The sequence below is a fragment of the Ranitomeya variabilis genome, chromosome 6, assembly GCF_051348905.1.
Source record: "Ranitomeya variabilis isolate aRanVar5 chromosome 6, aRanVar5.hap1, whole genome shotgun sequence".
Lineage (NCBI taxonomy): Eukaryota > Metazoa > Chordata > Amphibia > Anura > Dendrobatidae > Ranitomeya > Ranitomeya variabilis.
In genome coordinates, this window is record NC_135237.1 from 17,954,847 (window position 1) to 17,967,952 (window position 13,106).

The following is a 13,106-nucleotide window of genomic DNA, read 5'->3' on the forward strand; positions in this document are numbered from 1 at the left end:
AATATACTAATGCTTTCTCTTTGCCTCTACAAAGATTTAATGCCCCTTATTGACCTTCTATAGAATCAGGATTCACTCTGTGCCTCCACACTTTAAAAGTGCCCCCTATGTGCCATCACATGATGGGGATGTGGGTGAAGGCAGAAGCTGAGTGATGGGGATGTGGATTAGGGCAGGGGCACAGTGCTGGGGATGTGGATGAGGGCAGGGCACAGTGATGGGATGTGGATGAGGGCAGGGGCACAGTGATGGGGATGTGGATGAGGGCAGGGGCACAGTACTGGGGATGTGGGTGAGGGCAGGGGCACAGTGATGGGGATGTGGGTGAGGGCAGGGGCACAGTAATGGGGATGTGGATGAGGGCAGGGCACAGTAATTGGGTTATGGGTGAGGGCAGGGGCACAGTGATGGGGAAGTGGACAAGGGCAGGGGTATAGTGATGAGGATGTGGGCACAGTGATGTAGATGAGGGCAGTCACAGTGATGGAGATGTGGGTGAGGGCAGGGCACAGTGATGCGGATGTGGGTGAGGGCAGGGGCACATTGATAGGCATTAGGTGAGGGCAGGAGTAAAGTGATGGAGATGTGGGCGAGGGCAGGGGTACAGTGATGGGGATGTGGGTGAGGGCAGGGGCACATTGATAGGCATTAGGTGAGGGCAGGAGTAAAGTGATGGAGATGTGGGCGAGGGCAGGGGCACATTGATGGGGATGTGGGTTAGGGCAAAGTACAGTGATGGGGATGTGGGTGAGGGCAGGGGCACAGTGATGGTGAAGTGTGTGAGGGCAGGGGTACAGTGATGGGGTTGTGGGTTAGGGCAGGGGTACAGTGATGGGGATGTAGATGAGGGCAGGGGCACATAGATAGGGATTAGGTGAGGGCAGGGGCACAGTGATGGGGATGTGGGTGAGGGCAGGGGCACAGTGATGGGGATTAGGTGAGGGCAGGGGCACAGTGATGGGGATTAGGTGAGGGCAGGGGCTCAGAACTCTGTAGAATCTTTATCTAGTGGCGTCGCTGGCACATCGGCGACAAAAGTTGTGCCAACAATATGTAGTGGAGAACGTTCCAGGCACTCGCCCGTCACACGGAGAATCAGGCGTTTATTGAATAGCACAAATGTCCACAGGTTTAATGTCGCCCCATCAGCTTCGTCGTTGGATCAGACGCCTTCTGACTCCACTTGTCTTCTAGGCTCCGTAGTCTCCAGAATGTCGGGGCAGGTGGACCTGAAGCAGCAGAACAGGCTCCAGGGGAATCTACAAGACACAAGAGCAGGACTGGTGGTGACCACTGGACAGGGGGCAGGAGAGGGGCGGATGGGGTCATAGGTCCTATAGACACGAGCTGATTGTGGAGGTTCTGCTACTTGGTTCCCCCATTGATATTAATGGAGGAAAAGTGTGGGACATCCGAAACCTTGTATTTACCTTGATCGTCGCACTCGGTTCTGTCTGTCGCTGAGAGAGAAGAAGAATTGATTAATAACAGTCCAACATGGACAATATCACCCTCCTCTCCACCGAAGCAGGTCATGAAAACTGATGATAAGAAGTGTTTATCAATAAACCCTACATGGGCAAATATGTGTCACATGGCAGCAGTGCCAAACCCCCCCATAAAATAACAACCCCTGTCCACCTCCCACCACCAAAAAAGAAAACAAAATCTAGCTGCTGCCACTAGGGGGAGCTCAGCTCATAAAGATTTATCATAGGGTTCAGTGGGAGCTGTATACATCCCTATGCAGTGAGCTCCCCCTAGTGGCAGCGATGGTAGACTAAATGTGCAATGTCACTCTCCCACTATTGTTACTCCGGCTTCTCACGTATTTGGGTCTCCACCATCTGTGTTGTGTCCTAAAAATTCAAGTGGATAATAAGAGTGGAGGACGACCCTCAGGATCAATCTACAAGGTCCTATACACTGAGACTGTCCTGTGTCTTGTCATGTCAACACTGAAATAAGCGGAGCTCAAAGCTAAAAAATATGGAACCCCCCCATGCTGTGCTCCAGCAGTGTCAATTCAATCCTATTTTTTCCATAGACTTACATTGCCTGCTTATCCTGTGCCTCATCCTCTTCCTCCACACCTTCTTTCTCCTCCTTTTCCTCCACACCGTCCTCCTCCTTTTCCTCCACACCTTCCTCCTCTTCGTCCTTTTCCTCCACACCTTCCTCCTCCTCTTCGTCTTCTTCCTCCACACCTTCCTCCCCCTCCTCCTCTTCCTTTGGATCTTTTTCTTTTTCACTATATGACAGAAAGTCAATAATCTGTTAATACATGGGTATTTTATTTTGACCACTTTTTGGGGGGCGCGCGCGGATTATATGGAGATCGGGTGGGATGTATAGTGGGGTATCAGTTATTCATCATAGCAATCCTCTGTGTGTTGTTCTGTGTTGGCAGGAAATAAAGAAATATAAAGTTTGTGACCCCCCTTCCCAGGCAGTGGCAGTGTGGGGTCGGCAATGCTACACTGATAACTTACGTGATGTCAAGTTTGGGATTTGGAACCTTCTCCATCTTCTGGTCTTATCCTAAAATAGAAAACAGCGCTCTGGTTACCGGACCTGCCCAAAACGTTCTGAAATTCAGAAGGAGCTGTACGCAGTGATCTCCCCTATCAGGAAGCAGGGCTCTAATTTGGGTCCCAGAAACGTCATAAGGACGTCCGTCATGGTAGGTGACCCACTGCCAGCCTCATCCCGTGTGTACTGGACCCGACTTTCTGGTATTAGGTTACTAGACATATTGACATTTACATTAAAGATGGATTTACCTGACACTCTCCAAATCTCAAATCCAAATCTGTAAAAGAGGAAAAGCGAAGAAGATACAATGACTGAGGAGGAGAATAATGATAATGATGGACTCAATGGAGGCAGCGCATGGAGCAGACTTACCTCCCAGTAATATCTGGCACCTTCAGTGGAGAGTCAGCTCTGCATGTGATGTGTCCGATGTCATCCTGTGCAGGGGTCGAGCCAACAGCCACAACATTCTATGCAGGGGTGGAGCCAACAACCACAACATTCTATGCAGGGGTGGAGCCAACAACTGCAACATTCCGCAACATCATAAGCAGCAATAACCAATCCATGGAACAGATCAACCAATCAAAATGCTCTCGACTTTGGCAGGGAATGGGAAAATGAGTTGAGTTTATATGTGGAATAAAACTGGATTTGAAAAAAATTGTTGTGTAAGATTCGGATTTCACCTGAGTTTTGCATAGTAAATAATCTTGGGAAAAATAGGTAACACTCTAAAAACTGCCCTTGACCCAGACTAGAGATCCTGACCCCGCAGTTCCTAGTGGTTCCTGTGTGAGCTGAGATAGCCCTAACCACAGACTAGACAATGGCAGGTTGAACCTGCTGGCATCACTGCATGCTTCGCATCTCCCATCAGGCTGATACACCGACTTAGGGTATGTGTCCACGGGTCATATTACATCCGGAATAGCTGCGGATTGAACCCTGCGTAGAGCCGCAGTGTTCAATCCGCAGCGTCCAGATGTTACAGCATAGTGGAGGGGATTTTATGAAATCCCGTCTCCACTATGCGTGCGGACACGCACCCGGCGGCCCTGCATTTCCGGACATGCGGCGCGTCTTTTTAGAACGCAGCATGTCCGTTTGTTTACCTTGCGGCGATCCTGCGCCGCCACAAGGTAAAACACAGGGTCCTATGTGTGGGGTGCGATGACTCCGGATGTGTGCAATGAACACATCCGCATCATCGCGTCTACAGAAGGGGACGGTGCGAGTTTTCCGCTCCGTCCAAAGTGCCGGCCATCCTGAACGTGGACACGTACCCTTACTCACCACTCTGGGCCATACTGTGAGTTCTGCCCTCTGCCTGCTCCATATTGTAAACCAAGTGTCCTCCGCTTCCTGTGTGCATACTTCCTGGCTGTGTACTGCAGGGGGCACGGCTAATGCTTTGTGGGGGCTAATGGTGCACGGTGTGAGGGGGCTAATGGTGCACAGTGTGGGGAGTGCAGGGGGCACGGCTAATGCTGTGTGGGGCACTAATGGGGCACAGTGTGGGGAGTGCAGGGGGCACGGTGTGTGGGCTAATGGTGCACAGTGTGGGGAGTGCAGGGGGCACGGCTAACGCTGTGTGGGGCACTAATGGTGCACGGTGTGGGGAGTGTAGGGGGCACGGTGTGTGGGCTAATGGTGCACAGTGTGGGGAGTGCAGGGGGCACGGCTAACGCTGTGGGGGCTAATGGTGCACGGTGTGGGGGGAGTGCAGGGGGCCCGGCTAACGCTGTGTGGGGCTAATGGTGCACGGTGTGTGAGGAGTGCAGGGGGCACAGTGTGTGGGCTAATGGTGCACGGTGTGAGGGGACTGCAGGGGGCACCACGGTGTGTGGGCTAATGGTGCACGGTGTGAGGAGTGCAGGGGGCCCGGATAACGCTGTGTGGGGCGCTAATAGTGCATGGTGTGTGGGGAGTGCAGGGGGCACGGATAACGCTGTGTGGGGGCTAATGGTGCACGGTGTGGGGAGTGTAGGGGGCACGGTGTGTGGGCTAATGGTGCACAGTGTGGGGAGTGCAGGGGGCACGGCTAACGCTGTGTGGGGCACTAATGGTGCACGGTGTGGGGAGTGTAGGGGGCACGGTGTGTGGGCTAATGGTGCACAGTGTGGGGAGTGCAGGAGGCACGGCTAACGCTGTGGGGGCTAATGGTGCACGGTGTGTGGGCTAATGGTGCAAGGTGTGGGGGGAGTGCAGGGGGCACGGATAACGCAGTGTGAGGGCTAATGGTGCACGGTGTGGGGAGTGTAGGGGGCACGGTGTGAGGGGGCTAATGGTGCACAGTGTGGGGAGTGCAGGGGGCACGGCTAACGCTGTGTGGGGCACTAATGGTGCACGGTGTGGGGAGTGTAGGGGGCACGGTGTGTGGGCTAATGGTGCACGGTGTGGGGGGAGTGCAGGGGGCACGGATAACGCTGTGTGGGGCTAATGGTGCACGGTGTGGGGGGAGTGCAGGGGGCCCGGCTAACGCTGTGTGGGGGCTAATGGTGCACGGTGAGGGGAGTGCAGGGGGCCCGGCTAACGCTGTGTGGGGGCTAATGGTGCACGGTGAGGGGAGTGCAGGGGGCCCGGCTAACGCTGTGTGGGGGCTAATGGTGCACGGTGTGGGGGGAGTGCAGGGGGCCTGGCTAACGCTGTGTGGGGCTAATGGTGCACGGTGTGGGGAGTGCAGGGGGCACGGATAACGCTGTGTGGGGCTAATGGTGCACGGTGTGGGGGGAGTGCAGGGGGCACGGATAACGCTGTGTGGGGCTAATGGTGCACGGTGTGGGGAGTGCAGGGGGCACGGATAACGCAGTGTGGGGGCTAATGGTGCACGGTGTGGGGGGAGTGCAGGGGGCCCGGCTAACGCTGTGTGGGGCTAATGGTGCACGGTGTGTGAGGAGTGCAGGGGGCACAGTGTGTGGGCTAATGGTGCACGGTGTGAGGGGACTGCAGGGGGCACCACGGTGTGTGGGCTAATGGTGCACGGTGTGAGGAGTGCAGGGGGCCCGGATAACGCTGTGTGGGGCGCTAATAGTGCATGGTGTGTGGGGAGTGCAGGGGGCACGGATAACGCTGTGTGGGGGCTAATGGTGCACGGTGTGGGGAGTGTAGGGGGCACGGTGTGTGGGCTAATGGTGCACAGTGTGGGGAGTGCAGGGGGCACGGCTAACGCTGTGTGGGGCACTAATGGTGCACGGTGTAGGGGGCACGGTGTGTGGGCTAATGGTGCACAGTGTGGGGAGTGCAGGAGGCACGGCTAACGCTGTGGGGGCTAATGGTGCACGGTGTGTGGGCTAATGGTGCACGGTGTGGGGGGAGTGCAGGGGGCACGGATAACGCAGTGTGAGGGGGCTAATGGTGCACAGTGTGGGGAGTGCAGGGGGCACGGCTAACGCTGTGTGGGGCACTAATGGTGCACGGTGTGGGGAGTGTAGGGGGCACGGTGTGTGGGCTAATGGTGCACGGTGTGGGGGGAGTGCAGGGGGCACGGATAACGCTGTGTGGGGCTAATGGTGCACGGTGTGGGGGGAGTGCAGGGGGCCCGGCTAACGCTGTGTGGGGGCTAATGGTGCACGGTGAGGGGAGTGCAGGGGGCCCGGCTAACGCTGTGTGGGGGCTAATGGTGCACGGTGTGGGGAGTGCAGGGGGCACGGATAACGCTGTGTGGGGCTAATGGTGCACGGTGTGGGGAGTGCAGGGGGCACGGATAACGCTGTGTGGGGGCTAATGGTGCACGGTGAGGGGAGTGCAGGGGGCCCGGCTAACGCTGTGTGGGGCTAATGGTGCACGGTGTGGGGGGAGTGCAGGGGGCACGGATAACGCTGTGTGGGGCTAATGGTGCACGGTGTGGGGGGAGTGCAGGGGGCACGGATAACGCTGTGTGGGGCTAATGGTGCACGGTGTGGGGAGTGCAGGGGGCACGGCTAACGCTGTGTGGGGCTAATGGTGCGCGGTGTGGGGAGTGTAGGGGGCACGGTGTGTGGGCTAATGGTGCGCGGTGTGGGGGTGCAGGGGGCACGGATAACGCTGTGTGGGGCTAATGGTGCACGGTGTGGGGGGAGTGCAGGGGGCACGGCTAACGCTGTGTGGGGCTAATGGTGCGCGGTGTGGGGAGTGTAGGGGGCACGGTGTGTGGGCTAATGGTGCGCGGTGTGGGGGTGCAGGGGGCACGGATAACGCTGTGTGGGGCTAATGGTGCGCGGTGTGGGGAGTGTAGGGGGCACGGTGTGTGGGCTAATGGTGCGCGGTGTGGGGGTGCAGGGGGCACGGCTAACGCTGTGTGGGGCGCTAAGGAAGAGACGAAATGAATTGCACATTAGGCGCATTCTCAGGTGCGGCCGCTAGATGGCGAGCACGCCCTGCTGTAAGCACAGAGAGGAAGTGAGACCACGCGTCACCATGACAACAGAGGCGACACACGGCCGCGGCCTAGTGGATCCCGGGATGGAGGCAGCCGGGAGCCGGTGCTGAGCGGCCGGGAGGGGAGCGCCGGCCATGGAGCAGAGCTTCACGGAGGCCGTGGCATCGTCTCTTGTGAGGGAGTTTCTCAGCAGGAAGGTACGGACGCCATGTATGACAACTGCGCTAGTGACACTACAGCTCCCAGCATGCCTCACCTATCGAAGACTGTCAGGGCATGCTGGGAGTTGTGGTGTCACTGGAGCGGCTCTGTATAAATGTGTGTATTGTAGAGCGCACGTCCTGGTGCTGTGGTGGCCGCCATCATATGTCAGCGGTCCGGTGCAAAGCGCAGATAATTACTGTTCAGTATAACGACCGACCCCATCATCCTCCCGCACCCCGAGTGTCAGCGTCATCATCCTCCCGCACCCCGAGTGTCAGCGTCATCATCCTCCCGCACCCCGAGTGTCAGCGTCATCATCCTCCCGCACCCCGAGTGTCAGCGTCATCATCCTCCCGCACCCCGAGTGTCAGCGTCAACATCCTCCCGCACCCCGAGTGTCAGCGTCATCATCCTCCCGCACCCCGAGTGTCAGCGTCATCATCCTTCCGCACCCCGAGTGTCAGCGTCATCATCATCCTCCCGCACCCCGAGTGTCAGCGTCATCATCCTCCTCCCACACCCCGAGTGTCTGCGTCATCATCATCCTCCCGCACCCCGAGTGTCTGCGTCATCATCATCCTCCCGCACCCCGAGTGTCAGCGTCATCATCCTCCCGCACCCCGAGTGTCAGCGTCATCATCCTCCCGCACCCCGAGTGTCAGCGTCATCATCCTCCCCCACCCCGAGTGTCAGCGTCATCATCATCCTCCCGCACCCCGAGTGTCAGCGTCATCATCCTCCCGCACCCCGAGTGTCAGCGTCATCATCATCCTCCCGCACCCCGAGTGTCAGCGTCATCATCCTCCCGCACCCCGAGTGTCAGCGTCATCATCCTCCCGCACCCCGAGTGTCTGCGTCATCATCCTCCCGCACCCCGAGTGTCAGCGTCATCATCATCCTCCCGCACCCCGAGTGTCAGCGTCATCATCCTCCCGCACCCCGAGTGTCAGCGTCATCATCCTCCCGCACCCTGAGTGTCAGCGTCATCATCCTCCCGCACCCCGAGTGTCAGCGTCATCATCATCCTCCCGCACCCCGAGTGTCAGCGTCATCATCATCCTCCCGCACCCCGAGTGTCTGCGTCATCATCCTCCCGCACCCCGAGTGTCTGCGTCATCATCCTCCCGCACCCCGAGTGTCTGCGTCATCATCCTCCCGCACCCCGAGTGTCTGCGTCATCATCCTCCCGCACCCCGAGTGTCTGCGTCATCATCATCCTCCCGCACCCCGAGTGTCAGCTTCATCATCCTCCCGCACCCCGAGTGTCAGCTTCATCATCCTCCCGCACCCCGAGTGTCAGCTTCATCATCCTCCCGCACCCCGAGTGTCAGCTTCATCATCCTCCCGCACCCCGAGTGTCAGCTTCATCATCCACCCGCACCCCGAGTGTCAGCTTCATCATCCTCCCGCACCCCGAGTGTCAGCTTCATCATCCTCCCGCACCCCGAGTGTCAGCGTCATCATCATCCTCCAGCACCCCGAGTGTCAGCGTCATCATCATCCTCCCGCACCCCGAGTGTCAGCGTCATCATCATCCTCCCGCACCCCGAGTGTCAGCGTCATCATCCTCCCGCACCCCGAGTGTCAGCGTCATCATCCTCCCGCACCCTGAGTGTCTGCGTCATCATCATCCTCCCGCACCCCGAGTGTCAGCGTCATCATCATCCTCCCGCACCCCGAGTGTCAGCGTCATCATCCTCCCGCACCCCGAGTGTCAGCGTCATCATCCTCCCGCACCCCGAGTGTCTGCGTCATCATCCTCCCGCACCCCGCGTGTCTGCGTCATCATCCTCCCGCACCCCGCGTGTCTGCGTCATCATCCTCCCGCACCCCGCGTGTCTGCGTCATCATCCTCCCGCACCCCGAGTGTCTGCGTCATCATCCTCCCGCACCCCGAGTGTCTGCGTCATCATCCTCCCGCACCCCGAGTGTCTGCGTCATCATCCTCCCGCACCCCGAGTGTCTGCGTCATCATCCTCCCGCACCCCGAGTGTCTGCGTCATCATCCTCCCGCACCCCGAGTGTCTGCGTCATCATCCTCCCGCACCCCGAGTGTCTGCGTCATCATCCTCCCGCACCCCGAGTGTCTGCGTCATCATCCTCCCGCACCCCGAGTGTCTGCGTCATCATCCTCCCGCACCCCGAGTGTCTGCGTCATCATCCTCCCGCACCCCGAGTGTCTGCGTCATCATCCTCCCGCACCCCGAGTGTCTGCGTCATCATCCTCCCGCACCCCGAGTGTCTGCGTCATCATCCTCCCGCACCCCGAGTGTCTGCGTCATCATCCTCCCGCACCCCGAGTGTCTGCGTCATCATCCTCCCGCACCCCGAGTGTCTGCGTCATCATCCTCCCGCACCCCGAGTGTCTGCGTCATCATCCTCCCGCACCCCGAGTGTCTGCGTCATCATCCTCCCGCACCCCGAGTGTCTGCGTCATCATCCTCCCGCACCCCGAGTGTCTGCGTCATCATCCTCCCGCACCCCGAGTGTCTGCGTCATCATCCTCCCGCACCCCGAGTGTCTGCGTCATCATCCTCCCGCACCCCGAGTGTCTGCGTCATCATCCTCCCGCGCCCCGAGTGTCTGCGTCAACATCCTCCCGCGCCCCGAGTGTCTGCGTCATCATCCTCCCGCGCCCCGAGTGTCTGCGTCATCATCTTCCCGCGCCCCGAGTGTCTGCGTCATCATCCTCCCGCGCCCCGAGTGTCTGCGTCATCATCCTCCCGCGCCCCGAGTGTCTGCGTCATCATCCTCCCGCGCCCCGAGTGTCTGCGTCATCATCCTCCCGCGCCCCGAGTGTCTGCGTCATCATCCTCCCGCGCCCCGAGTGTCTGCGTCATCATCCTCCCGCGCCCCGAGTGTCTGCGTCATCATCCTCCCGCGCCCCGAGTGTCTGCGTCATCATCCTCCCGCGCCCCGAGTGTCTGCGTCATCATCCTCCCGCGCCCCGAGTGTCTGCGTCATCATCCTCCCGCGCCCCGAGTGTCTGCGTCATCATCCTCCCGCGCCCCGAGTGTCTGCGTCATCATCCTCCCGCGCCCCGAGTGTCTGCGTCATCATCCTCCCGCGCCCCGAGTGTCTGCGTCATCATCCTCCCGCGCCCCGAGTGTCTGCGTCATCATCCTCCCGCGACCCGAGTGTCTGCGTCATCATCCTCCCGCGCCCCGAGTGTCTGCGTCATCATCCTCCCGCGCCCCGAGTGTCTGCGTCATCATCCTCCCGCGCCCCGAGTGTCTGCGTCATCATCCTCCCGCGCCCCGAGTGTCTGCGTCATCATCCTCCCGCGCCCCGAGTGTCTGCGTCATCATCCTCCCGCGCCCCGAGTGTCTGCGTCATCATCCTCCCGCGCCCCGAGTGTCTGCGTCATCATCCTCCCGCGCCCCGAGTGTCTGCGTCATCTTCTTCCTCTTCCCGCGCCCCGAGTGTCTGCGTCATCTTCTTCCTCTTCCCGCGCCCCGAGTGTCTGCGTCATCTTCTTCCTCTTCCCGCGCCCCGAGTGTCTGCGTCATCTTCTTCCTCTTCCCGCGCCCCGAGTGTCTGCGTCATCTTCTTCCTCTTCCCGCGCCCCGAGTGTCTGCGTCATCTTCTTCCTCTTCCCGCGCCCCGAGTGTCTGCGTCATCATCCTCCCGCGCCCCGAGTGTCTGCGTCATCTTCTTCCTCTTCCCGCGCCCCGAGTGTCGGCGTCATCTTCTTCCTCTTCCCGCGCCCCGAGTGTCGGCGTCATCTTCTTCCTCTTCCCGCGCCCCGAGTGTCGGCGTCATCTTCTTCCTCTTCCCGCGCCCCGAGTGTCGGCGTCATCTTCTTCCTCTTCCCGCGCCCCGAGTGTCGGCGTCATCTTCTTCCTCTTCCCGCGCCCCGAGTGTCGGCGTCATCTTCTTCCTCTTCCCGCGCCCCGAGTGTCGGCGTCATCTTCTTCCTCTTCCCGCGCCCCGAGTGTCGGCGTCGTCCTTTTCCCGCACCCCGAGTGTCGGCGTCGTCCACCTCGTTTTCTCGCACCCCGAGTGTCGGCATCATCATCCTCCTCCTCTTCCCGCGCCCCGAGTGTCGGCGTTGTCCTTTTCGCGCGCCCCGAGTGTCGGCGTCGTCTTTTTCCCGCGCCCCGAGTGTCAGCGTCGTCAACCTCCTTTTCCCGCACCCCGAGTGTCAGCGTTCCAGTGTCCGGGATAACCTTGCACTGACACTGACGTGGCTGACCCCCCCTCCTCTCCCCGTTTTCTCCCCCAGGGGCTGAAGAGGACGAGCGCTGCTCTGGAGGTGGAGTTTCCTCGCTCCCCACAAAGCATCAATAATAGGAACGAGCTGCGGAGCGTCCTGCACCTGGAGGCCTTGTACAGGGAGAATAAGGTGAATGGCTGAACAGACGGTGTGACGACAAATTGTCCGACATCACGCCTCACATTTCATCATAATAAACCGCACCTTAAAGGGATTGTCCACCACTTGGATATCGATGACTAGAGATGGGCGAAGCTGAATGGTAAAGTTCGGGATCCATACCAGACACCTAGTGTCCATGCGCGGATCCTGAATACTGACTTTTTCTGGAAGTCTGTGTTAATGTTCAGGTTCAGTAGCCCGAACAAAGCTTGTTGAAAGGCTACAGCGCAGCCAATCAACAAGCTTTCCTGTGTGGGCACTTCGGGCCTCATCACTGCCATGTCAAGTATTGGCATGGCTGTGATTGGCTGGGGAATCATGTGGAAAAATAAACAAAGAAAAGAATGGCGTGGAGATCCCTCTATTCTTGATAACCAGCGCAGGTAAAGCTGACAGCTGCAGGTTGCAGTTCTCAGTTGTCAGCTTTATCTTGGGTGGTTATCAAAAATAGTGGGGTCCCCACCCAAGCTAAAGCCGGCAGCTGGTGGCTGTTAAGGGTCCATGAATATTGCCCCCCCCTAAAAATCACACTACACAGCTGTCCCAGAAAAGGATCATCTATTAAATGCCCGAATTCTGGTGCTTTGCTCGGCTTTTCCTACTATCCCTGGCGGTGGCAAGAGGGGTAATATTTATGGGGTTGATGTCAGCTTTATCCTGTCAACTGTAGCAGAGCTGGTGCTCATCGTGCGATATCAGCATCATGGATAATCGCCGGACAGGTGATTATAACTTTTATTTTTACTTTAATAAATTGGTAAAAAAAAAGGACTTTTCTCTGTCTGTGTCTTTATTACTTTTGATTACGCTGTTACTAAAAGGGCTATGTTTTATAGATGCTTCTCCATTACTAACCCCTGGCCTTGATGTCTGCGGAGATTACAGCTGACATCAACCCCAAAACTATCACCCCTCTTGCCTGTGGTTGCAGAACAAGTGGGAAGAGCCGGGCAAATTGTCAGAATTGGAGCATCCAATTGATGCGCCATTTCTGTAGCAGCTGAGGGCTGATGTTTTCTGTCTGGGAGGGGGCCAATATCCATGGCTCCTTCCTAGGCTACTAATATCTGCCTGCAGCTGTCTGTTTCTTAAATATCGGGGGGGGACCACATTTTTCTTTTGTGGTCTGCCATTTTAATAACCAGTATAAGCTAAGTATACAGCTGTGAGCTGATAGTAATAGGCTGGGAAGCCTCATGGATATTGACTCCTTCCCAGAATAATAACACCATTCGCTGAATACGTGTACAATAAGCTACACTCGCACTGCACTAATTACTTATCACACTGACATGTTTCTGACCATGCTCAGGCTCCGGCAGGTGACTACTCTCATCAGCGTTGCCTGCTGTCAGCGAGTACAGGCTTACAATGATGGGAGTATTACTCACCAGCTGACGCCTCTCCAGCGGTAACCTTTTTACCGCCCGTCACAGCTACTGGCTCACTTGCTGTCATCTGTGTGACAGAGTGTGAACCTTACACGATACCGCCGATCAGAGCCCTTGTTTCTCGCGCTGTCACACAGATGACAGTGTGGGAAATGCCGGACGCTTGGGCCCCAATGTGTTTCGTGTACCAGTTTGGGTACAGTTTTAGTCTCCAAACAGATCTTTTCTTAAAAGTTTA

The 13,106-nt window shown here is 57.9% G+C and overlaps 2 protein-coding genes across 4 annotated transcripts in view; one reads left to right on the forward strand and one right to left on the reverse strand.

The window, feature by feature from the left end:
• Positions 1-1,086: 1,086 nt before the first annotated feature.
• On the reverse strand, positions 1,087-3,872 carry LOC143781386 (uncharacterized). 3 transcript variants are annotated; one of them, XM_077267977.1, is made up of 6 exons: positions 2,908-3,872; positions 2,784-2,812; positions 2,493-2,541; positions 2,054-2,251; positions 1,431-1,460; positions 1,087-1,259 (listed from the first exon to the last, which is right to left on the reverse strand). In XM_077267977.1, exons 3-6 carry the CDS (start codon positions 2,525-2,527, stop codon positions 1,163-1,165), a joined length of 360 nt encoding a protein of 119 aa, XP_077124092.1. In that variant the 5' UTR covers positions 2,528-2,541; positions 2,784-2,812; positions 2,908-3,872; the 3' UTR covers positions 1,087-1,162. The 3 variants fall into 3 exon arrangements, with proteins under 3 accessions (XP_077124092.1, XP_077124093.1, XP_077124094.1); XM_077267978.1 differs by having other exon boundaries at positions 2,784-2,846; positions 2,908-2,982; XM_077267979.1 differs by lacking the exon at positions 1,431-1,460 and having other exon boundaries at positions 2,908-3,044.
• A 2,957-nt stretch (positions 3,873-6,829) lies between these two features.
• MINDY4 (MINDY lysine 48 deubiquitinase 4) overlaps positions 6,830-13,106 on the forward strand; it is a 120,213-nt gene continuing 113,936 nt past the window's right edge. Inside the window, exons 1-2 of the mRNA XM_077267981.1 lie at positions 6,830-7,092; positions 11,325-11,444. Coding sequence (XP_077124096.1) covers positions 7,030-7,092; positions 11,325-11,444 — 183 coding nt within the window. The 5' untranslated portion in view covers positions 6,830-7,029. The remainder of the gene's footprint in view (positions 7,093-11,324; positions 11,445-13,106) is intronic.